The following is a 26,157-nucleotide window of genomic DNA, read 5'->3' on the forward strand; positions in this document are numbered from 1 at the left end:
CTTTCTATCAAGCAAACAATAACAGATCTTTTTTAAAAAACAAACTAAAAAAACAAAACCAAATCACTTCTGGGACTTTCCTGGTGATCTAGAGGCTGAGATTCCTGCTCCCCTCCCCGCAGGGAGCCCAGGTCCCATCCCTGGTCAGGGAAGTAGATCCCCCATGCCTCAGCGAGGATCCTACATTCCACAGTTAAGACTTGGCACAGTCAAATAAAAAACAAACAAACAAAACCCAATTCACTTTTGTTACACTTCAGCCAGATTTTCTCAATAGCAGCCCCACTGGCGTTTTGGGCCGGGTGTTTCTTTGTGATGGAGCATTGTCCAGCGCATTGTAGGATAGTTAGCGGCGTCACTGGAGTCTATCCATTTGGGGCGAGTAGCACTCCTTTCTTTGTAACAATCAAAAATGTCAAATATTTGCGGGTTTGGGGGATGGGGTTGTGGGGACAAAATTATCCCTGATTGAGAACTCCTGCCAAGTGCTTCTTTCTTTGGCAGTGGTTCTTGTTTTATTTACCAACTCTGCTTTTACTACAAGTCAATATGAGTTCAAAATTTTATGGAGTTGTGATCATAGCATAGATGCAATGTTATTCTATTTTTTCCACTTGATTTGTAGTAAGTATTTTCACTGTTGCTGTATGACACAGACATTTGTTGTTTTTATCTACCCTGCTCCCTCTTCCAGCAACAGGACCCCTTTGTCTGCTGTGGAATTGCATCTCCTTTAGTCATTTGATTCTAGGGTCCTTCCTCCAGGCACAAGTGAATCAAGCCTGACCAGTCATAATAATCCTTTTCCAAAGCCACATGGTCAGTCTCAGTGACAGGCATATCACCCAAACTGGGCCAGTCAAAGCCCTTTCCTGTGAATTTGCTAGAAGACTCTATTTCATCTGGGTTACCAAAACTGTGACTTTGTAACATTGGAGCTCCCTGCAGCTATGTCATCAGCTTATCTGCAGTTCAAGAGAATGAAGCCAACAGAGACAGAAAGCAGGGGCTGAAAGATGGGAGAGAAAATACTGATGGTATCATTTGAGTCTCTATATCCATTCACATTTAAGGGCAGTGAAATCCTTGTCAATAACTCTCTCCCACCCCAACCCCCTCCCCTTTTTTTTCATTCTTTTACTAAGATGGTTTAACAAGGATTTCTTCACTTGGCAACAACAACAGCAAAAAGTCCTGATTAAGAAAATAGTATTCAAGTTGTGGTGCCATGATTTCCCTAACTGTTCTGCTAACATTGAACTTTAAAGTGATTTGAGATATTTTTTCTATGATAAATACAGTGTTCTTTTTCAGTGCCTTTTGAATGACTTCTAGTAAATTTTCCGTTAGTTTCCTCAAACGTGGGCCCTTGGTTTGAATTCTGAACTACAAGATTTAAAATTGAATGATTTACCATCTAATTTAAGGCCATTTGGTTTTGCTTTATTCTCTTTTGCTTTTATACTTCTATTGCAATCATTCCATCTGTGCTTATACCAACTGTTGTGGCAGTATCTGCCCAGCTGTATGGGCACATTTGAAGGCAGTAGTGTGGTATGTCAGTGGTTTAGGAAATTCTTTATGGTACTGTGAAGATTTATTTCTGACTCTTGTAGGACCTGCTTTATGATTTCTTTTAACTATTAACTGCAAGGCCAATATTGTTCAATTTTAAGTTTTTAAACTTTTACAGTCACTTAAGGTACGATACTACTCTATTATCCTAATGTCTGTGAAAAATGTCTCTGACTGTTTCACTCCTATGAAGTCTATACGTACCTGCTTTACCTGCATAAATTAGCTTTTCCACATCTTAAAGTCTAGCACAAATGTTAGTGCCTTCTATGCGATTTCTTTTACCACTTCCTCCAATTTGTTTCCACCTCTCATTAGTAAATTTACCTTTTACCTAGGAGAGTTGATGCAATAATGGGGGTAGTGCCAATTTAGGTAGTCAAGTATACCTTGATTGTAATAGTCATGGACTTGCCTTTCAGAGAATAGTAGGTCGCAATATACTACACTACAAAATATATTACCATCAAATTTATGGATGCATAATTTACAACACCAACAATTTAGGAGCAAATCAATGTTCAATATTAGGGGGCTAATTTAATGAAGTATGATATAGCCATAAATGGAATACTATGTAGTTGGAAAAAAGAACAAATAAGTTTTATAAACACTGATACATTTCCAAGATATATTATTAAGTATCTGAAGAGATGATATAATAAGGTAAAAATTTTGGACCCGAAGTCTGGTCTATGTTCAAAGACTGGCTCTGCTATTTATTAGTTGTGCAAACTTGGGCAAATTTCTTAAGCCTAGTTCCTCAGTTTTTTCACCTATGAAATGAGGATGCTAATGGTAGCTATGGTTTTTCCAGTAGTCACATATGGATGTGACAGTTGGACTATAAAGAAAGCAGAGACATTACTTTGCCAACAAAGGTCCATCTAGTCAAGGCTGTGGTTTTTCCACCGGTCATGTGTGGATGTGAGAGTTGGACTGTAAAGAAAGCTGAGTGCCAAAGAATTGATGCTTCTGAACTGTGTTGTTGGAGAAGACTCTTGAGAGTCCCTTGGACTGCAAGATCCAACCAGTCCATCCTAAAGGAAGTCAGTCCTGAATATTCCTTGGAAGGACTGATGCTGAAGCTGAAACTCCAATACTTTGGCCACTTGATGTGAAGAGCTGACTCAGTGGAAAAGACCCTGATGCTGGGAAAGATTGAAGGTGGGAGGAGAAGGGGATGACAGAGGATGAGATGGTTGGGTGGCATCACTGACGTGATGGACATGAGTCTGAACAAGCTCCAGAAATTGGTGATGGACAGGGAGGCCTGGCGTGCTGCAGTCCACAGGGTCGCAAACAGTCAGACTGAGTGACTGAGCTGCACTGAACTGAATGGTAACTGCATCACAGGACTGTATGAGAATCACATGAGTTAATATATGCCAAGCACTTAGAAGAGTGTCTGTCACTGTTGTTGCTGTTTAGTTGCTAAGGCATGTCTGACTCTTTTGTGATCCCATGAACTATAGCCTGCCAGGCTCCTCTGTCCATGGGATGTCCCAGGCAAGAATACTGGAATGGGTTGCCATTTCTTTCTCCAAGGGATACTCCCAACCCAGGGATTGAACCCACGTCTCCTACATTAGCAGGTGGATTCTTTACTGCTGAGCCACCAGGGAAGCCCAGAGAGTGTCTGGCTTATAGTAAAACAGCAGAATTATAACAATGGGGTGTTAATGATTGGTTTTGAATTATTTAATATAACTAATAAAGTAAAAATTAATCTTTTTAATATACTGAAATAATTTGAATATATTCATCTTTTACAATATATGACATTTTCAACACTACCACCTTGTGTATACACAGATTCATGTAGAGGGTTATCACTTCTTTTTAAGGAAAAAGGAAAAGGTCCTGTCTTTCAGGAAAAGGCTTGGCTTTTCCTCAATTTTGTGCCAAACGTGATCTCCAGCACATGCCATATGCAAGCTCCATATGTATATATTGACTACATTAATAAAACATTCAGATTGCTCTCTGCATATAGAATCTTCAGAGCTTTCACACTTTAAGGAGTTTAAGAAGATATCTAATGGAGCTGATTCTATAATTTCAACATTTAGGAACAAGTCTAGAGATTTTGTTAACAAAGAAGTTAGAAAGTTTATTTATACCTGGAGGAGCAGTATCCTGAAAGCATTTTCTTTTCCTTTAAAAAAAACAGTTTTATTTTTAAATGAGGAAAAGAGCTAATACTTTTTAGGAACTTTGGGTCTGAGAAAGATCAAAACTTGCCTGACTTTGTACATCTAGCTGGTGACGGAGTCAGGGTTCAAACCCGGATCTAGTTAATTGTTCTTTCTGCCGCAAGAGGGAGGCAGAAAGGAAAGCTACATTCACTGACTTTGTAAGTAAACCTCAGAGAAAAGAAATGAGGAAGAGGTTTTCACTAGATTTTTACTTCAACTGAACTTCACTTTGCTGAGCACATGCCCTAGGTATCTAAACTTCTTTCAAAACTTAGGACTAAATAAAAACACTCAATATATTAAGAATATGAGGAAAAATACAACAACAAAATCATTTTGTATAACTTAACCCTTTGCCTCTGAGATTAAGCCCCTCTGAAATTCTTAAATAAGAGGATGATAAGTGGCCTAAAGGTTCCCCTTGTGATATTTAGTAATAATAGTTTCTCTCTAGTCTTCTAACATCATTTCAAATAAATATTAGTCATTGTCTAGAGTCGGGCTTATCACATTGCATTTTCCAGAGCAATTTCATTATAAAATATAATAATGAAATCATGGCATTTTCAAAGCGTAAATTTACAAGTGTGTACCATTTTAGAAAACCTGAAATGTGAAAATCCCCAAATACTTGATACATTAGAGAATTGCATAAATTCAATTACAAAAGGGTTCTTCATGTTTCCAAATAATTGATCATGGGGTTTCTTTAAACAGGAGGGCATTATATCTCATATTCATTTGGCAAAAGAAACTTTGTACTCTATTGGGAAAATTGTCCTCTTTAACCCAATGCAAAGCCTTCAGAGGGGTTTGTATTGCAGAGAGAGACACAGATAACTAAAAGACTCAGCTATCCCAGACAGTTCTATTACTAACGGGAGTGAGAATAGAAGGCAAGAGCACTGTTAGGATGGGTGGACAGGGAAGACCTCTGCTTGGGTGATATTTGAGTGAACAGCTGAATAGAATGAAGCCTGAATAAAGCTGAAGGCATCAGGCTTTTGAAGACCCAGTGAAACAATGTTCTTTATTTCACTGAGTCAGTAAGGTCTCCTGGGTCAGAACGAACTTGCTGGATCAAGGGACAAAACACCGACTGTCTGGAGTGCAGTAAACTAGGGGGAGCGGCTCACAATGAAGTCTTTAGATATGAGTGAGGATCATGCAGAACCACAGTAAGCGCATGGAGCTAATTTCAATCCTGCATTTTTTCTTCTGCAAGTTCATTTTTATTTTTATTACACACCACAGACATGTACACTAACCAGAGAGTAGGATGATTCTTTGTACTCTAAAACCACAGGAAACATATTTCCATCTAACCTCTTTTTTCTGATATTGGAGTGGCACTTCAGATTACCATCTTGGAACTGGTTTAGGGCAAAGTAAAAGAAACCATGGAAGGCAACGGATATATAGCATAATCACGAAGCTATTTTTGGACGTTAGTGGTAACAAGCTGATTGAGAATAACAGGGCTGTGCAGTATTCAAAATTCTATTACTCAGGTATTTATTTTGTTGTTGTTGTTTAGTCGCTAAGTTGTGTCCAACTCTTTTGAGACCCAAAGGTCTATAGCCCATCAGGCTCCTCTGTCCATGGGATTTCCCAGGCAACAATACTGGAGTGGGTTGCCATTTCCTTCTCCAGGATTCTGAAATTTCTAAAGAGCTCAATAAATGGAAAATCTTTGCTATTAGAGAACAAATTATTGTTTCCTTCATAACTCAAATTTAAATATTTTTTTAAGTGGGAGCACTTAGAAAAATGCTTGTGAAATTTGAGCCTTCACTAACCCTGTGAAATTTAAATTCTGCTAAAAACCAGAAGAGAGTCACTTTCTAATTATAAAGGCTGCTAAAACTATTTATGTAAATTTACTTACTGTTTCTAGTCTAGATTTAGAAAGTCTTTTTTACTGAGAGTCTTTTTTACCCCAATTCTTAACCATCCTCAATCCTGAAAATATTTTCTGAAAATTTACTCATTTTGTGGTTTATTTTTCAGCAATCTGGAATTTATTTTTAGATAGTAATAACGCCTAAATATATTCAAATCTTAATTTCTAGAAGCTATGAATGTTACCTTATAGGGCAATAATGACTTTGCAGACATGATTAAAGTTTTTGAGATGAGGAGATTAACCTGGATTATCTTGTTGTTTAGTCGCTAAATCATGTCTGACTCTTGCAGCCCCATGGACTGTAACCCGCCAGGATCCTCTTTCCATGGGATTTCCCAGGCAAGAATGCTGGAATGGCCATTTCTTCTCCAAGGGATCTTCCTGACCCAAGGATCGAACCCACGTCTCCTGCATTGGAAGGTGGATTCTTTACCACTGAGCCACCAGGGAAGCCCCTAAATTACCTAGGTAGGTCCTAAATATTGGGTTGGCTAAAAGTTCATTTGGGTTTTGTATAAGATGTTATGGAAACACTTGAACCAATATAACTCGAACGAATTTTTGGCCAACCGAATATAATCACAAACGTCCATGTAGGAGTGAGGCCGAGGGAGTTTGTCATAGATTGGAAGAAGGCAAAGTAAAGTCAGAGCAGAGAGTTTTGAAGATGTTATGCTTCTGGCCTTGAAGATTAAAGAAGGGCCAAGAGCCAAGGAATGAAAGGAATGCAATCTAGCTGCTAGAAAAGGCAAGGAAGGTCTTAGGTCTTATCCCTGGAGCTCTGGGAGGAGTGGCCCTGCCCATACTTTAGAATGTACCCCTTCATTCTGGTGGCACTAGTGGTAAAGAACCTGCCTGCCAATGCAGGAGATGTAAGAGAAGTGCGTTCGATTCCTGGGTTGGGAAGATCCCCTGGAGGAGGTAATGGCAACCCTCTCCAATATTCTTGCCTGGAAAATCCCATGGACAGAGGAGCCTGGCGGGCTACAGTCCATGGGATCACAAGGGCCACAGTCCATGGGATTGCAAAGAGTCGGACTCGACTGAGCTACTAACTCTACTACTACTACCTGGACTTCAACCTTCTGAGCTCCAGAAGTGCAAGAGATTAAACTTATGTTGGTTTAAGCTGCTAGATTTGTGGTAATTTGTTACAGCAGTCATCAGAAATGAATACAGAAATCCAACTTAATTTTTCACCCTATAGCTAACTAATTAATTGTCCCAGTACCATTTATTGACTAATACATTATTTCATAAGTGTTCTGAAATGTTACCTTTATCATAATGTCAATACTCACTCAGAGTTAGTTTATTTCTATTTTATCAATCAGTCTATTGATTCTTGAGACACTACCAAACTTTTAAACTGCAACAACTTTATAGTACATTTATGTGAGTAGAAGGGTAATTCCTTAATCATGCTGTACTCCTCCTAACGTTCATCTCCAGTTTCTTTCTTCAAGCTGTGTTTATTCATCCAGATAAACTTTAGGTTTAGTTTGTCTGGTAAAAAAAGTTTGAATTTTGATGGTAATTGTGTTAAATATTACAGGTCCACTTTCCTATCCAGAATCATAGACTCTCTTCTCAGGTGTTTTCCCCACTGTCCACCCTTTGGTAAAATGTTATAGTTTTTCTTCACTTATGTCTTATAAACTTCTAAGGCTTATTTGTTGCTACTGTGGAATAGGGTCTTTTAAAATTACATTTTATAAGTGGATATTGGTGTGTGGGATTGCTATTGGATTTTGAATCTGGCCACTATGCTGAATCAACATAAAGGCCTATTTTTTTTCTCTTAGATTTTCCAGCAAGATAATCATATTATCTATAAATATTGTAATTTTTCTTTTCCACTACCTATTTTTTGTGTATCTTTCTTATTGTATTAGCTAGAATTGATAGTATTAAATTGTGATGCTGTTACTAGGTATATCTATTCTTTTTCTGACTGTAGCTGGAATAGTTTTGTGTTTCACTATTAAGTAGTAATGTGTTTTACTCTGTATGTTTGTGGAAATATTTTAACATAATCTATACATACAACATTTATGTAGTAGTACTCCCTTATCCGGGCTTCCCACATGGCCTAGTGGTAAAGAACCCGCCTGCCAATGCAGGAGATGTAAGACATGATGGCTCCATCCCTGGGTCGAGAAGATCCCCTGGAAGAGGGCATGGCAACCCACTCCAGTATTCTTGCCTGGAGAATCCCATGGACAGAGGACCCTGGTGGGCTACAGTCCATAGAGTCACAAAGAGTTGGTCACAACTGAAGTGACTTAGTGCACACTCCCTTATCCACCGTGGATATGTTAAAAAAAAAAAACCCCAGTGGATGCCTAAAACCATGAGTAGTACTAAACCCTATGATTTTTTTTCTATGCGTGCATAACAATGATAACATTTAACTTAGGCACAGTAAGAGAATATCCAAATTGTCAGCAACATTACTCCTGCACGTCCATTATTAAGAACAATAAGGTTTACTTAAAAACAAGCCCTGTGATACTGATAACCAAGATTGCTACTAAGCGACCAATGAGCAGGTAGGGTATATAGCGTGGAAATGCTAGACGAACATAATTCATGTCCTGGACAAAACAGAGTGGGACAGCACAAGATTTCATCGTGTCACTCAGGCTAGCATGCAACTTCAAATGCATGGCTGTTGATCTCTGGAATTCTTCATCTAATATTTTTGGATTGTGGTTGACTGCAGGTAACTGAAACCATGGAAGGCAAACTGTGGACAAATGGGGACTTCTGTATATGCACAATAATGGTGACACCACTTCTTCCATTTCCTGGGCTATCAAGCATTTCTTTAAGTCAGGAAAACTGATTCAGTATTATTAAATCCATTTCTAATATCTATTAATATATATACTAAGTATAATCAGTTTTTTAATGTTTAAGGTTCTTTTATTATACATAAAACCTACTGGCTAGTTTTAGGTTTTCCTTTAATATTAGTTTAGCATATTACTTAGAAAGGCTGTATGTCTCCTTATTTGGTATTAAAAAATCAGGCTTGGATATTAGTAATACTGCTGCTGCTGCTGCTGCTGAGTCGCTTCAGTCGTGTCCGACTCTGTGCGACCCCATAGACGGCAGCCCACCAGGCTCCCCCGTCCCTGGGATTCTCCAGGCAAGAACACTGGAGTGGGTTGCCATTTCCTTCTCCAATGCATGAAAGTGAAAAGTGAAAGTGAAGTCGCTCAGTCGTGCCTGACTCTTAGCGACCCCATGGACTGCAGCCTACCAGGCTCCTCTGTCCATGGGATTTTCCAGGCAAGAGTACTGGAGTGGGGTGCCATTGCCTTCTCCGTTAGTAATACTAGTCTTACAAAATGAATTTGAAAGTGCTTTGTCTTTTTAAAAATTCAGTAATAGTTGAATATAACTGAAACTGGAAATCATTTTAGGCCTGATAGAACTATATTGGTTTAGTATCTTTCTAGTGGTAGATTTTTGACAACTTTAAAATTTTTTTCTATAATTATTTAGTCTATTCATGTTTCCTACTACTTTTTGAACCATATTTTATAGCTTATATTCTCCCAGAAAATAAAGAGAAAAGGTTAACATTTACTATCTATAATGTGCCTACAAATAAAAAAGACCTATAACTCATTTGAAAATAAGCAAATGTCAACTCTACATAATTAAAAGAAAAAAAATCATTTAATGTATGCTTTAACTCCATCACATTTGGAGTAATTATATAGTCCTGCTTCCCTGGGAAAGGCCTAGTTTACACGTGTTCTTTCAGTAAAATTATGACTAGTTCATAAAGAGTCTTAAAAGTTTGAAATTTGGACAATGCATTATTATATGAACATCACCAACTCAATGGACATGAATTTGAGTAAAACTCTGGGAGATGGTGGAGGAGAGATGAGTCTGGCGTCCTGCAGTCCATGGGATCACAAAGAGTCAGACATGACTTAGCAACTGAACAACAATTAAAACAGAATTTAAACAGTAATAAGGATCTTATTATTTATACTTTGCCCATGAGTTTAACAAATGTTAAAACGATTTACGGTATTCATTGCTGGAAGGGGTATGATGAAACAGAGGAATATTTGTAGAAGAGATAATTGGAATCCTCCTTTTGGCTTATAAATTTGGCACTATCAAAAGTTTTAAGTGTGTACATCACTGGACCTAGCTATTGGACTTCTGGGATCTTACTTTATGGAAAAACTGATGCTAGTGTACAAACACATGTATGGGCGATGTTATTGTATAGGCTACTGACTAAACAAGTAAAAGTGTGTCCACAGAATGAAATATTACATATATGTTTTAAAAAATGAGGCAGCCATATAAATTGGCACTGGAAGATCTCCATAATACACTAAAAAAAATAAGATGCAGACTGATAATACAGTTTTAACTGACATTTGGTAAAATATACACATGTATAATTTGTTTTTCTATGCTTAGAAAATAAGTTCAAAAATATGTATATACCAAATTTAACATGTATTATCATGGGGGTTCAAATGAACAGAAACTGAAATTAGACAATTCAATAAAGATTTTATGAAAATGTTAGGGAAAAAAACATTTTGAAAAAACAGCATGGTTAACAATGATCCTGAGATTCTATATATGTCAATAGGAGACAGAAAAAATTGGTTTGGGCTTGGTAACAGAGATCAAAGAATAATTTGGTTCTATTAGAGCTGAAGTTTCTTCTGGTTAGAAGCATGGCCTTTCTCCTGTTAGAAAATATCACAACTATATGTAAGATTTTTGAATTCTGAAGGAATGTGAGAGCTTGACCTCAACCTATGTAGTTACTATTTTTGTGTATTTTTGTACATTTCTGTAAGAATATTTCTGTAACAATCTTAGAATCTTAAGGCATAAAGGAATTCAAGTCTTCTCTTGTCAATTCTCTAGCATCTTTTCAGTGATAAAGTTTCATCTGTTTTTCCAAAGAATATTTATTTTGCACCCTATACATAAGAATCCAGAGAAAAATTACCCCAAAAGTATTTTGAGGAATATATAATCATAATACTCACACTATTTAAGGACAATGTAAAAAATTGTACCTCAATTTCCTATACTAGTCTGCATGAAAAAATTAAAATATTACCAAATAAAATCAAGCAGTGAATTAAACATAACAGACTCAAGAATAAAGAACTTAAAATCCATAAGAAAAGCAAACTACTCAATGTAAAATCAAATAAGTATGTTCATGTGCAATTCTCAGAAAACAAAATGCAGATGGAACAATAATTTTAAAAGGTACTCAGATTCATTATGAATATGAAAATGAAAATGAAGTATAATAAAACAATATTCATACCTATCATATTGATGATGATGAAAACTTTTAAGAAAGTGTTAGTGAGAATGTGAGGAAAGAAGATCTCTCATGCATTGCTGTGGGAATGTAAACTGTTAAAATTATATGTTAGTTGCTCAGTCGAGTCCGACTCTTTGTGACCCCATGGTCTGTCCATGGGATTTCCCAGGCAAGAATACTGGAGTGGGTTTCCATTCCCTTCTCCAGGGAATCTTCCCAACCCAGGGATCAAACCTGGGTCTCCAGCATTGCAGGCAGATTCTTTACAGTTTGAGCTACCAAGGATAGCTCCGGTAAAATTATATTGGAGAACAATTTAGGATATTCAGTAAAGGTACATATAATGTACAATCAAGACATTCTATGCCAAGAAATATATGCCAAAGATTCTCTAGGGTATGCACGTATCAGTGTCCTCATTTCACAGATCAGTGAAACGAACGCTTAGCTTCTTTTACTATTAAATGAACTAATATATGTAAATCATTTATATGCCTGGTACATATTAAGCCATTTATTTTTTTTTAATAATTTTATTTACTTATTTAAATTGGCTGTGCTGGGTCTTTGTTGCTGCTTGGGCTTTTCTCTAGTTGTGGCAAATGGGGACTGCTCTCTAGTTGCAGTGCATGGGTTTCTCATTTCAGTGGCTTCTCTTGTTGAGGGGCATGGGCTCCAGGGTGTGCAGGCTTCAGTTGCTGTGGCATGTGGCTCAGGAGCTGCAACTCCTGGGCTCTAGAGCACAGGATAGTTGTGGCCCATGGGCTTGGTTTCTCTGCAGCACGTGGGATCTACCCAGATTAGAGACTGAGCCCGTGTCTCCTGTATTGGCGGGCGGATTCTTTACCACAGAACCACCAGGGAAGCCCTAAGCCATCTATTAAGCATATATCATCATCATCAACATTATCATCATGAATAATCAGCTGTAGATTAAATTTCATAGCTCGATCAATATCATCATTATTGACAACAACACATTTTAAGTGGTTCATTGTCTCATCCCTGGAGGGATATTCAAACATGAATAAAAAACCTGCCACGTTTTGATCAGAATATGAAATATGGAGGGCATTCTTCTCTCTCCATTAGAGGGCCTAGAACTGCAGTCATGCTTGTTTCCAATGTAACAGTGTGGCTTTTCTTTTTAAAACTAAACTCTTATTTTTTGTTAAAACTTTATTTCTTAGAAGTTTTAGATTCACAGCAATATTGAGAGGAAAGTATAGAGGTTTCCCATATATGCCCTGCCCTTATACATGCGCAGCCTCCTCATTACCGCATCTTCATTAGAGTGGTCATTTGTTACAACTGATGAACTTTTACTGACCCATCATTATCACCCAAAGTTCACAGTGTCCATTAAGGTTCACCTTTGGTGTTATTCATTCTATGGGTTTAGAGAAATGTATTCCAGTATGTATTCATCATCATGGTATACAATGTATTCTCAATGCCCTAAAAATCCTCTCTTCTCTGCCTATTCATCCCTCCTCTCCCCAAATGAATCCCTGGCACCCAGATGCTTTTACTGTCGTATAGTTTGGCATTTTCCAGATGCCATATAGTTGGAATCACAGAATATGTAACCTTTTCAGATTGACTTCTTTCACTGGCATGCATGCTCAGTTGGTAAGTCATGTCCAGCTCTTTGTACCCCATGGATTGTAGCCCACCAGGCTCCTCTGTCTATAGGTTTTCCCAGGCAAGAATACTGGAGTAGGTTGTCATTTCTTTCTCCAGGGGATCTTCTCGATCCAGGGATTGAACCTGTATCTCCAGCATCTTCTTGTAGATTCTTTACCACTAAGCCCCCCGGGAAGCTCCTCTTTCACTTTGTAATGTGCATTTAAGATTCCTCCACGTCTTTTCACGGCTTGATAGCTCCTCTCTTTTTAGTGCTGAATAATATTCCACTGTCTGGATGTGCCACATTTTAGTACACATTCACCCACTAAAGATACATCTTGATTGCTTACCATTTTGGTGATTATGAATACAGATGCTAAAAACATCTGTGCATGCTTTTGTGTGGACACGTTTTAAACTCCTTTGGATAAATACCAAGGGGCACAATTGGTGGATTATATGATAAAAGTATGTTTAATTTTGTAAGAAACTGCCAAACTATCTTCCAATGTGGCTGTACCATTTTGCATTACCACCAGCTATAAATCAGAGTTTCTCGTGCTCTATATCCCCATCAGCATTTGGTGTTGTTATTGTTATGGACTTTGGTAATTTTAGTAGTAGTAGGTATGTGTTGTTGTTTAGACAGTAAGTCATGTCCTACTCTTTTTTGAGATCCCATGGCCTGTAGCCCGTCAGGCTCCTCTGTCCATGGGATTTTCCAGGCAAGAATATTGGAGTGGGTTGCTATTTCCTTCTCCAGGGTGTTCTTCCCCACCCAGGGACTGAACCTGTGTCTCCTGCCTTGTAGGTTTTACTGCTGAGCCATCAGGGAAGATATTAGTGATATCTGATTATTGTTTTCAGTGTGGCCATTAGAGGACATGAAGACCACATTCTGATCCTTATACAACACTTCGGACCTGCCCCATGCACTGGCCCTCTGGGTTGTGTTTCACTGTGTGTGTGTGTGAGCCGCTCAGTCGTGTTTGACTCTCTGCGACCTCATGGATTGTAGCCCACCACGCTCTTCTGTCCATGGAATTCTCTAGGCAAGAATACATTCCCTTCTTCAGGCGAACTTCCGCACCCAGGGATGGAACCCAGGTCTCCTGCGTGGCAGGGGATTCTTCATCTTCTGAACCAACAGGGCTTCCCTGTGTTTCACTAGTCCCCTTACAGTTTCTAACTTCCGGGCTCTAGGTTTCGGAGCTGCCTAAAGGGGAAGCAGTGGAAATAGTGCGCAGTATGAGAAGGCAATGGCACCCCACTCCAGTACTCTTGCCTGGAAAATCCCAAGGGCGGAGGAGCCTGGTAGGCTGCGGTCCATGGGGTCGCTAAGAGTCAGACATGACTGAGCGACTTCACTTTCACTTTTCACTTTCATGCACTGGAGAAGGAAATGGCAACCCGCTCCAGTGTTCTTGCCTGGAGAATCCCAGGGACGGCGGAGCCTGGTGGGCTGCAGTCCATGGGGTCGCACAGAGTCGGACATGACTGCAGCGACTTAGAAGCAGCAGCATGCTCTGAAATCCACCTGAAATATCGGGTTCGGGGGGCAAGTTACTCCTGAAAAAGTTTCTCACGTGCTACTCTGGAGCCAGGCAACTTTCTGCCTTGACTCCTCTTAAGACTTTAGTAAGTGCTACCACAAGAAGAACACAAAGAGGTGCCCAGATAATGGGCTACTTCTGGTGTTCCGGACAGCTCTATTTTCTTTCATTCTACTTTTGGTAGTCAGACGCCAGTAGGAAGCATGCCTTTAGCTCCTTGGAACCAATGGTCCCAGGATTTTCCTTTGAAGCTACAATGATCCCATCTTGGAGGTGGCAGATCCCAGAAAGACAGGGTTTTAGATATTTCCTTAAAACGCAGAGCTCTGCATAAAGATTGCCTGGGGCAGATGTAACAGCAAGACTAAGCAGGCTGGAGGGAAAGCATTAGAAACCAGCCTAAACAGGAAAAGCAATCCTGATTCAGTTTAGCAAAGTTTGACCTGGTGTGTTAAATGGTGTTCCAGGAGAAATCTGAAAGCTTCTGGTTTACAACAGGAATCCAAAAAAGAGGTGTCCGGGCCCGGGGAATCTCTTAAGGGACCACAATGGATAAGTGGGTATCTGTCTCCCAAAAAAAAAAAACACACCTCTAAAAAGAGCTTAGTCTCTAGCACGCTGAGGGCCTGCCTAGCGCAGAGGCTGGGTTCGAGCCGCTCAGCTACCTCAAAAGCCCGGAGGCGGGAACTCCAGTCCGGCCGGGGAGTGGCCGGGGGGTGGGCTCTGGCCGCGCGCACACGGGGCATGCGCAGAGAGTGGCCCGCCGGGTCGGCTGTGGGAGCGGTGACGAGTCCGGAAGCGCCTGCGCGCGCCCCTCTGCACGAGAACTAGTTTTGTTTCCAGTCGCTGGGACTGGAGCCCGTCAGAGAGAACCCCGGGCAGGACCAGCTCGACACCCGGCAACCCCGCAGCGATGTCCAGCAACAGCTTCGCTTACAATGAGCAGTCGGGAGGAGGGGAGGCGACGGAGCTGGGTCAGGAGGCGACCTCAACCATTTCCCCCTCCGGCGCCTTCGGCCTCTTTAGCAGCGATATGAAGAAGTGAGGAGAAAGGTTTGGGGTGTGGGGACGGGACTGAGGGGCTGGGCTCCCGGGACAGGGGCAGGGTCGCCCTGAGACCGTCCGGGAGCGGAGCTGGCGTTTCCTGTCGCGGTATCACTTGGGAGTGGTGGGAGTTGTTGGGAGTTTGGGTTGAGTGTGTGGAGGGGATCTCTAGGAGTTTTCAGACTTTAGTGAAAAAGAACCATTGGGACCGCTTAGGTGCCACCCCCAAAGACCCCGATTGAGTTGGTCTGGGGCCCAGGAGTCTGAATTTTGAGCAAACACTTGAAGCTAGTTTAAAGTTTGCTTGATAACACCTGGAGAAATTCTCTCGCTAGGGTGGAAGGATTCACGTTTGGGGAGCTGAGAGGGAAAGTTAGATTGTGTCTTATGGGAAACTGTTCTGTGACCCTTGAGTGTAGAAGCAAGGAGTTGCTTTAGGCGCTTTATAAATGAACAAGGCGGTTTATTCAGACACCAGTGTTCTCGGAAAATGTCTTTTGCATTACAGACCAAAAAAGAAAAAACAAAACCTCCCACCAAAAGTAAAAGACAACCCCAAACCAAAAAACAAAGCTCGGAAACACAGTAAGAAGCGTATGAGGAGAATATTTAGAGTGTGGACAAGGGGTACAATTTTGCAAATAATGTGGATTTTAAAAATGAACACTAAACAAGGTATACGTGTTTGTTTTTTTTTTTTAAGTTACTACGAGTATTTTAAGTACCACCGAAAAAGGGAAAGAAAACACCCCACTCATTGATTTTTTTTTTTTTTTTTGTGGTGGGGGAGAGGGAGTGATTTTAAACTTACAGAATTCTGGTAACTTTGCATTTTTTTGTAATAATTTTTACATTTTTTCTTATTTTTGATCTCTCAGTACTCACTAAACATAATAGGCTGACACTAGATTTATGCTGAACTTAAGGTAAAGTACGTATGCTGGTGGCTTTGCGGTGTCAGATAAATTAAAATTGTATTTTCTTTAAATAATTTATTTGATTAGAATTTAATTAAAAATTTATTTTAAAAGGCATTCTGGAAATTGCTAGTAGTTGAAGTTGAGATTACCTTTTGACTGTATTAAGCCAACTGAAATCTGTGTGGAGTGTGTGGAATAGGGTTTTTTATTTCCTTATTCTCAGGTTAGCAAAGTTTTAAGTAACGTAACTTCAATAATTTTTCATTTTTCCTTCTATGCATTTAGATGATGGATTATTCCAACAAGAAGCTTGTAGTTCTGTTGTTCTATTAGCAGATATTTCAACTGTTAAATTAATGTTTAAGTCTGTAGAATCTGTTTTGCATGTGATATGCTTACAATTGATTTACTTTTATGGATTGTGAACTTCTAAAATGTTTTCCTCTTAGAGCCTTTCATTTCCTATTTTGTCAGATTTGGGTCTGATTTTGAAAAAAATGTGTGGCTTTGACTGTGACCAGTGAGTGTTACTGAGGTGACTGAGCATGTTGGAGTTGAAATAAAAATAGCTGACTTTGAGTACTTGTGCACACTACTTTACATTGATTATCTCATTCGGTCCTCCTGACAAATGTCTGGCTGAGTGAATGTGACTTATGGGAAACTATTCTGTGACTTTCAGGTGCCACAGAGGATACAGAGCAACCCAAAGATACTTCTTTGATTCCACTTTGCAGATGAGAAAATTGGAGCACAAGTGGTTAATTTGCCTAAGATAATAGAACTAGAACACTTCCCTGCCTGAGTTTGAACTCAGACAATCTCATCTCAGAGCCCATTCTCTTGACCATTTGGATATGTTACTTGATGAAGTTTATTGTACCTTGGTCTCCCCTTGTATTGCAGTTGGTAAAGAATCTGCCTGCAATGCAGGAGGCCTGAGTTTGTTTCCTGGGCGGGGAAGATCCCCTGGAGAAGGAAATAATTGTACCTTATTAGAGAATGCATACAAATCATTAAAAGTTTAAAACTTAAGTAGTCATAGACAGTGTATGACCTTGAGGCTTTCAGGAATTAGAAACATTTTGGCCATTGAATTGCAGACTAGTGGGGTTGTACAGAAACAGGGACCTGTGTTCTGGAAGTGGTCACTTAACCTCTCTTGAGCTTACATTCTCTCATTTATAAAAATGTGATATTTCTTGCCTTTTAAAAAAACCCAAATGACAAAATTTATGTAAAAAACTTCAAGCTTACCCTGATCCTGTACTCTGATTTTTTTTTTTATCAAAGTATAATTGACATTGACATGTTAATTTCAGGTATACACCATAATGTTTAGTAGGTTTTTTTATATATTGAGAAATTATCACCACGGCAAGTCTGGTTAACATCTGTCACGATACTTAACAGTTTTTATTTTTTTCCCACCTCCAATGAGAGGTGGGATTAAAGATTCACTTTTAGCAATTTTCAAATATGCAATACATATACAAACAAAAAAATACAAATATGCAATTAACTAGTTTTTTTCCCCCACCTCCAGTGAGGACTTTAAGATTCACTTTTAGCAGTTTTCAAATATGTAATACAAATACAAAAAAATACAAATATGCAATTAACTATAGTTACCATGCTGTACATATATCCCCGACTTATTTTTTTATAACTGGAACTTTGTGCTTTGGACTTTCTTCACCCATTTCTCACACAACCTCTGGTCTCATTTTTGATGATTTACTTTGAATGATTTTGAGTTTGCAATAAAGTTGCAAGAATAATACAGAGAACTACTCTTGATGCAGGCTCAGTTTTTAAAAAATTACTACATTGCTTTATTTCTCTTTCTTTTTCTATCTACACAGACATACACACATTCGTATTATTATCTCTTCTGACCCATTGGAGAATAGGTTGTATACACCATGTCCCTTTATCCTCATACCTTAGCATGTATTTTTTAAGAACAAGGATATTCTCATTCACAGCTGCAGCACTGTTATGGTTAGGAAGTTTATCATTAGTACAGTTTACAGTCTATAATCCTGTGTTGTCATTTGTCCCAATAAATATTTTTAATTTTTTTAGCATTTTTTTTTCTCTAGCATAGAATCCAGTCCAGGATTATGTATTTTACTTAGTTCTCATATCTCTTTAATCTCCTTTAATCGGGAATAGTTACTTAGCCTTTGTCTTCACTGCCTTGATATTTTTGAAGCACACAAGCCGATTACTTTATAGCATGTTAATCAGTTTGCCTTTGCTGGTGTTTCCTCACGTTTTGATTCTTGTTAAATATCCCAGGCTGCAATACTACCTTCTTAGGCTTTTGTGTCAGGAGGCGTAGGGTGCCCATATTTATGATGTTAATTTTCCCAGTTATAAGGTTTTTTTTCTAGTTACCTATGGGGGGATCTGAGAAGGCAATGGCTTCCCACTCCAGTACTCTTGCCTGGAAAATCCCATGGACGGAGGAGCCTGGTGGGCTGCAGTCCACAGGGTCGCTAAGAGTCGGACACGACTGAGCGACTTCACTTTGACTTTTCACTTTCATGCATTGGAGAAGGAAATGGCAACCCACTCCAGTGTTCTTGCCTGGAGAATCCTAGGGACTGGGGAGCCTGGTGGGCTGCCGTCTGTGGGGTCGCACAGAATCGGACACGACTGAGGTGACTTAGCAGCAGCATGGGGGGACACTTTGAGATCATACAGGTGTTCTGCTTGTCACTAGATTCACCATCCTCTGTCCTTAGCCACTGTATATGGATCTCCTGAACCAGTCTTTACCACAGTGTCTGCAGTGGTGATGTTTTTACTGGAGGATAATTGCTTCACACTTTTGAGGTGGTCTCTGCCACACATCAGCACGAATCAGTCATACTTACATGTGTGTATTCCCTCCCTCTGGAGCCTCCCCCGCCCCCCAACCCCAGTTCTATCCCTCTAGGTCATCACAGAGCACCAGGCTGGGCTCCCTGTGTTATATAGCAGCTTCCTGACAGTTAACCTATTTTACACATGATAGTATATATACATATGTCAATGCTACTTTCTCAGTTTCTCCTAGCCTCTCTTGCCCGCAGTGTCCAGAAGTCTGTTCTCTACCTCTGTGTCTCCATGTCTTCTCTGTAAATACGTTCACTGTTTTCCTAGATTCCATATGTATGTGTTGAAAGAAAACTGAAGGTGTTAGTCGCTCAGTCATATCCGACTCTTTGCAACCCCGTGGACTGTAGTCTGCCAGGCTCCTCTCTCCATGGGATTCTCCAGGTAAGAATACTGGAGTGGGTTGCCATTCCTTTCTCCAGGGATCTTCCTGATGTAGGGATTGAACCCGGGCCTCCTGCACTGCAGGCAGACGCTTTACTGACTGAGCCACCAGGTGTTAATACATGATGTGTTTTTTTCTTTCTGACTTATTTCATTCAGTATAACAGATTCCAGGTTCATCCGCCTCACTACAACTGACTCCAATTTGTTTCTTTTTATGGCTGAATAATATTCCTATATATATATATAAAAGTATAATACACACACACACACACAACTTGTGTATTGACATCTAGGTTGCTTCCATGTCCTGGCTGTGATAAATAGTGCTGCAGTGAACATTGGGGTATGTGTGCCTTTTAGAATTGTGGTTTTCTTAGGGTATATGCCCACTGGTGGGATTGCTGGGTCATATGGTGGCTTAATTCCTAGTTTGTTAAGGAGCCCATACTGTTCTGCATATTGGCTGTACCAGTTTACATTCCCGCCAGCAGTGAAGTAGAGCCCTTTTCTCCACATTTTCTCCAGCATTTATTATTTGTAGTTTTCTTTTTTATAATGGCTGTTCTGATTGGTGTGAGGTGTTTTCTTTTGTCTTAAATGCTTATTTTAACCAGTTTGGCTGTGTGTGTATAATTTAAAATAGTAATTATTAATAATTTGTTTTTGGATTAAGCATTTAATTAGAAATTAATTTCTAGAAACAGACAATACTAATTAGTTTTTCTTAACAATGGTAAAACTACTAAATTTCTGAATCTCTCTTTTTTTTTTGAGAACTTCACAGTGTATTATGAAGAGTGTTGGACCTAGAGTGAAAAGACTTGGGTTTAAGTTGATGTTTTCTGCTTACAGTAATGTTTCTTTGTTCAAGTTGCCTGATCTCTTCAGACTTCAGTGCCTTTATTTCTAGGGAGGGTATGATAATACTTGCCTATTTTGTGAGTTTTTCACAAGATGGTATAGTTGAAATGACTTCTGAACTAGAATAGTAACTAACACTATTTGGAAAAGTTCTTGAAAGCTTCACTGAGGTGGTAATATATTAGGTCATAAAGCCTGAGAAGATTTTTGCCAGTTGGAGAATAGGGGGAGTTCTTCAGGCAAAGTATATAGAAACCAGGAGAGCTGCAAAAGAAAATGCATATTTAGATGAAATATAGATTCAAGCATCAGCATTTAGAATTGTGGATAGTAATTAAAGTATGGGAATGGATGATATCGCCCAGGGAGAACTTTTCTTTTTAGAAGAGGCAGTTTAGACAAAACTGTAGTGAGCATCAACATTTAAAGTGTGAATGAATGAACAACTAGGGAAGGAGACAGTGCTCAGAGGGCTAGGAAACCAGAGAAAAGTTTAAAAAAAAAAAAAGCAAGCTGAGAGGAGCAAGGAAGTGGTTAACTATGTTAGGAGTTGCTGAGAGAAGGCAGATGGAATGAAGGCTGAAAAGTGGCCATTGGATTTAACAATTAAAAGGTAACCAAGGTAGCATTTTTTCAGTCCTTGCTGAAATTAGTGGTCTTTTCATTTGTTAGATTTGCAGAGCTGATGTAGCCCCAAACGACTGCATCGTGTAGTACGATGTAATCAATACATCAATGTTTTTGCATTGCAAATAATAAAGCCTAGCTTACTTTTTTTAACTTAAATTTTATTTACTGTTAGCTTTATATTATCCATGAAAATTACATTACATATAACTCTTTAACCTTTAATATCAGTGTTTCTCAGTGGAGCCCACTAGGAATTTTACATGGGTCTCTGGTACATCATGTGTACATTAGTGTGTACATTATGGTAGGGTACAGTCCAGAGGGTCGCAAAGAGCTGGATATGGCTGAGTGACCGGGCACACAACAGCCAGCTCATCTAGCTCCATCCACACTGCCTTTTCTCACTTTCAAGGGGCATATAGAAACGTATCTGAATGAGAGTAACCTTCTTATAGGGATGTTCTCAAGTTAACTTTATTGAAAGTAGAGATGAACCAGTCCTATTGACCAAGAAAATGCAGAGGGCTACAAATAAAATAATTTATTTGGGGTCTTAAGATTTGCAATTTGAGATCGTACTGGAAAAGAGTCCAGAGTCTTATAAAGATGAAAGCCACAAAGTCGTTGTTATCTGGCAAGAACTATGGTTGACCACGATGCAGGGAAGTATTTGCTCTTAATGAATAGGCTGTCACGAGTTACTTTAGAGTAAGGGTTGGATAAATATGTTGAGTTTCTGGAACATTGGGCACATACTCTGGATACCTCCGTTAAGATCGTAAGTGGTCGAAGTTCAGATTCTATCTGGGCCGTTGTTGTTAAGTCTTACACTTCATCAGTGGCCTCCTGCCTCTGTTTCAGAGAGCTCTCCAGCCACTGCTGACTTTGTTTTATTTTCCTTTTACAGCCCCAGATGTCAGTGCCTTGTTGATAGTAACACACTGTTTTGTTTTTGTATTCCAGTTTTGTTGAGATATAATTGATACACAGCACTGTGTGAGTTTAAGGTATACAACATAATGATTTGACTTACATACATCATGAAATTATTACCATAGTAAATTTAATGAACATCCATCATCTCATATAAATGTAACATTAAAGAAATAGAAAATAATTTTTTCCCTTGTGATGAGAACTCTTAGGATTTACTTAACAATTTTCACTTATAAAGTATAGCAGTGTTAGTTATATTATCATGTTGTATAGTACATTCCCAGTTGTGAGGTAAAGTACTTAAAACTGGAAATCTGTACCTTTTGACTGTCCTTATCCAATTCCCCCACTCCCCGGTCTCCCTACTTCTGGTAACCACAAATCTGATCTCTCTTCTGTAAGTTTGTATGTTTGTTTTTGGTGAGTAATTGGCCTGTCACATACTACGTTAGTTCTTGGTACACAGCACGGTGGTTCAATATTTCTATACATTTCCAAATGATCACTATGATAAGTCTAGCTGGTATCTCTTGCCATACAAAGATACTTCGTATTTATTGACTGTATTCTCCAGACTGTACATTTCATTACCCGTGACTCATTTATTTTGTAACTGAATTTTGTACACCGATTCCCTCCTCCCCCAAAACCATCTGTTTGTTCTTTGTATCTGTAATTCTATTTCTGTTTAGTTATGTTTGTTCATTTGTTTTTCTCGATTCCATGTATATCTTTCCCTGTCTGACTTGTTGCCCTTAGCATAATACCCTTTGGTCATTACATGTTGTAGAAAATGGCAAGATTTCATTCTTTTTTATGGGCGAGTAATATCCCACTGTGTTTTGTGTGTTGTCTGTATATGTATATATACACACACCATGTATTCTTTGGCCATTCATCTATCAGTGGACACTTAGATTGCTTTCATATCTTGGCTATTTAAATAATGCTTCAGTGAAATTATGGTGCATGTATCTTTTCAAATTACTGTTTTTGTTTTCTTTGAATAAATACCCAGGAGTGGAATTGCTAAATCATATGGTAGCTGCTTTTGATTTTTTGAGCAACCTCCATACCCTTATGGCTTCGGCAATTTGCAGTGCCATCAACAGTGTACAGTAGTCCCTTTTTTTCCCACATCTTTGCCATTTTTTATTGAGTTGTGTGGTTTTCCTGATACTGACTTGTATGCGCTGTTTATGTATTTTGGACATTAATCCCTTGTCACTAATATCATTTGCAGATATTTTCTCCCATTCCATAGGTTATCTCTTTCTTTTGTTGATCGTTTCCTTTGCTCTGCAAACACTTTTAATTAGATCCACTTATTTATTTTTGCTTTTATCTCTTTTGTCTTAGGAGACACGTCCAAAAAAGAAGTTATGATTTATGTCATTATTCTGCCTCTGTCTTTTTCTAGACGTTTTAGGGTTTCAGGTCTTGCATGTAGGTCTTCAATCCATTTTGAGTTTATTTTTATATATGCTGTGAGGTAATGTTCTAACCTCAACTTTTACATGTAGCTTGTCGAAGAGATTGTCTTTTCTACGTTGTACCTTAAACTCCTGGTTGGTGTCGGCCTGTAGGTGAGGGGACCAGGCCCAGGGGGTCCTGGAGCTGGTGCCAGACTGCTGGTGAGTGGGCATGTCCTACCAGCTGGCCGTAGGGCCTTGTTTGTTCCAGGTCTGGTACCCCAGCTCTGGTGGATGAGGCGGGGCCCAGAACTAGTGCTGGCCTGCTGGCAGGTGGGGAGGGTGGGAGAGACGGGCTGCTGGACCCGGGGCTCTTGGTCACGCATTGGTGGGTGGGCTGTGTCCTGAGCCTTCTGGTAGACAGGGCGGGTCCTGGGGTAGCTGAGGGCTCGGGCCCGTTGGTGGGCAGGACTGGGTCCCCCCAGCTACTCTTTGGTCTAGAGTGTTCCACCACTGGTGCCTGTGGGCTGGTGGGTGGGCTGGGTCCTGACACTAGTAAACTATAAGAGAATTCCTAAATGACACTTGCCAGGCACCAGTATCCCTGTGAAATGAGCTCCCCCAAGTGGCTGCCACCAGCATCTGTGTCTCTAGGATACTTCCCAGTTACCTCTTGCCTCTTTGGGAGTCTTTCCAAGATCAGCAAGTTGGTCTGACCTAGGTTCCTCTCAGAATACTACTTCTGCCTTGGAACTTGGAGCATGTGAGATTTTGTATATATGCTACTAAGAGTGGTGTGTGTGCGCGGCACGCGTGCGTAGTCATATCCGATTCCTGACTGTTTGTGACCCCATGAACTGTAGCCCACCAGGCTCCTCCAGCCGTGGGATTTTCCAGGCAAAAATACTGGAGTGGGTTGCCATTTCCTTCTCCAGGCGGTGTTCCAGACCCAGGGATCAAACTCCTGTCTCCCGCATTGCAGGCAGACTCTTGACCGTCTGAGCCACCAATGAATCCCTTAATTAGGTAGTGTAGTGTATGTGAAGATGCCTAGCAAAGTGTTTGGCTCTTAATTTTGCATAATAAATATTTTGGATCTTTTACTTAATGACTGATCATTGAATGATTCAGATTCTACTAATATTTACTGTCTCTTTAGCCATTGTAGTTAAAAAATAAACGCAACCAGATTCTGTGGCCCTTATACAGAAGGAAAAACCTAACCTGCTGTCCCTATTAATGTATTATTGCATTACCATGAAGGCCCCAAACAGCCATTTTCTTTATGTCATTGCTTGAGGTTTTGTTGTGGTTAGGATTAATTGACTTAGAATTGTCATGTAGGTGGGTGTTGAAATAATTTTATAATCAAGATTTTGAAGTCTATAACATTCTTCAAATAGCGTTTTTATTTGCAAATGTGGGGTTATATCATAAGTATAATTAATTTTTACGTGTTTTCAGCAGATAAGATTTTTATCTTACTTTTAAGAAATACATTTGGTGAGATAAGGCTAATGTGAACTAATACGAATAGTACAAATATATAGTGTTAAATTGTGTAGTAATTCTCAAGTTTTCAGCGTGATATACCTAACAAAAAATGACTTATTTATAAGCCTTTTTTTTTCCCCCTATGAATGAATAGTGCATTTTAATGTGAACTTGGCCCACTGAGTTTTTTTTTTTTTTTTTAAACTTTTTATTTTGTATTAGGGTATAGTCGATTAACAGGGCTTCCCTGATAGCTCCATTGGTAAAGAATCCACTTACAATGCAGGAGATCCCAGTTCAATTCCTGGGTCGGGAAGATCCGCTGGAGCAGAGATAGGCTACCTACTCCAGTATTCTTGGGCTTCCCTCGTGGCTCAGCTGGTAAAGACTCTGCCCGCAATGCGGGAGACCTGGGTTCGATCCCTGGGTTGGGAAGATCCCCTGGAGACGGGAAAGGCTACCCACTCCAATATTCTGGCCTGAAGAATTCCATAGTCCATGGAGTTACAAAGAGTTGGACACACTGAGCCACTTTCACTTTCATAGCAGATTAACAAACAATGTTGTGATAATTTCAGGTGACCAGCAAAGGGACTCAGCCCTACATACACATGTGTCTGTAAGCCTTTATTTTTGTAAACAGTGATTTACTGAAGAAAATGGACATGCTGGAATTTTGAAATGTCAAACACATTTTAGTTTGAGATGCTGAAAATGCTGAAGCTCTGAGTTGTTAGCATATTATGAAGAGGCACAGGCTCTTCATTGTGAATTCCTTTCTCTTGTGTTTAGGAATTCAATGCTGCTTGTACGAAAATATACTCCATTAATGATTTCCATAGCATATTTTTGTCCTTGTCTTTATCTTTGATTTCTGAAGATTTAATTCCTTTGAGTTCTGATAACGCCAGTTTTGGTAACTGCTCATCTTGTTAATTGGAGAAGGCAATAGCACCCCACTCCAGTACTCTTGCCTGGAAAATCCCATGGACGGAGGAGCCTGGTGGGCTCCATGGGGTTGCTAAGAGTCGGGCATGACTGAGCGACTTCACTTTGACTTTTCACTTTCATGCATTGGAGAAGGAACTGGCACCCCACTCCAGTGTTCTTGCCTGGAGAATCCCAGGGACGGGGGAGTCTGGTGGGCTGCCGTCTATGGGGTCGCACAGAGTTGGACACGACTGAAGCGACTTAGCAGCAACAGCATCTTGTTAATTCTGCTTAGCTTGTTGGAATTTATGGCCACTTAATCTAGTTATGGTGATGTTAACAGCGTAGTTGCCATGCTGTATATGTAAATTGGGCCCTAATGTCTTTATTTACAAGGAACATATGAAATATAAGGCAGTTTCAGTGCTTTATTTTATTTTGGCCGCACTGCATGGCTCGTG

The 26,157-nt window shown here is 39.6% G+C and overlaps 1 protein-coding gene across 5 annotated transcripts in view; it reads left to right on the forward strand.

Annotated features, from left to right (window-relative positions):
* Positions 1 to 14,966: 14,966 nt before the first annotated feature.
* AP3B1 (adaptor related protein complex 3 subunit beta 1) overlaps positions 14,967 to 26,157 on the forward strand; it is a 235,814-nt gene continuing 224,623 nt past the window's right edge. For all 5 annotated transcript variants that reach the window (XR_015135511.1, XM_086323143.1, XM_086323144.1 and 2 more), the window contains exon 1: positions 14,967 to 15,237. Coding sequence is in view for 4 of the 5 variants with exons in the window: in XM_086323143.1 (XP_086179269.1) it covers positions 15,110 to 15,237 (128 nt within the window). In the remaining variant the exon portion in view is untranslated. The remainder of the gene's footprint in view (positions 15,238 to 26,157) is intronic.

Source organism: Bos grunniens, chromosome 10, assembly GCF_055505025.1.
Source record: "Bos grunniens cultivar Pamir isolate PY7600 chromosome 10, Bosgru_T2T1.0, whole genome shotgun sequence".
Taxonomy (NCBI): Eukaryota; Metazoa; Chordata; class Mammalia; order Artiodactyla; family Bovidae; genus Bos; species Bos grunniens.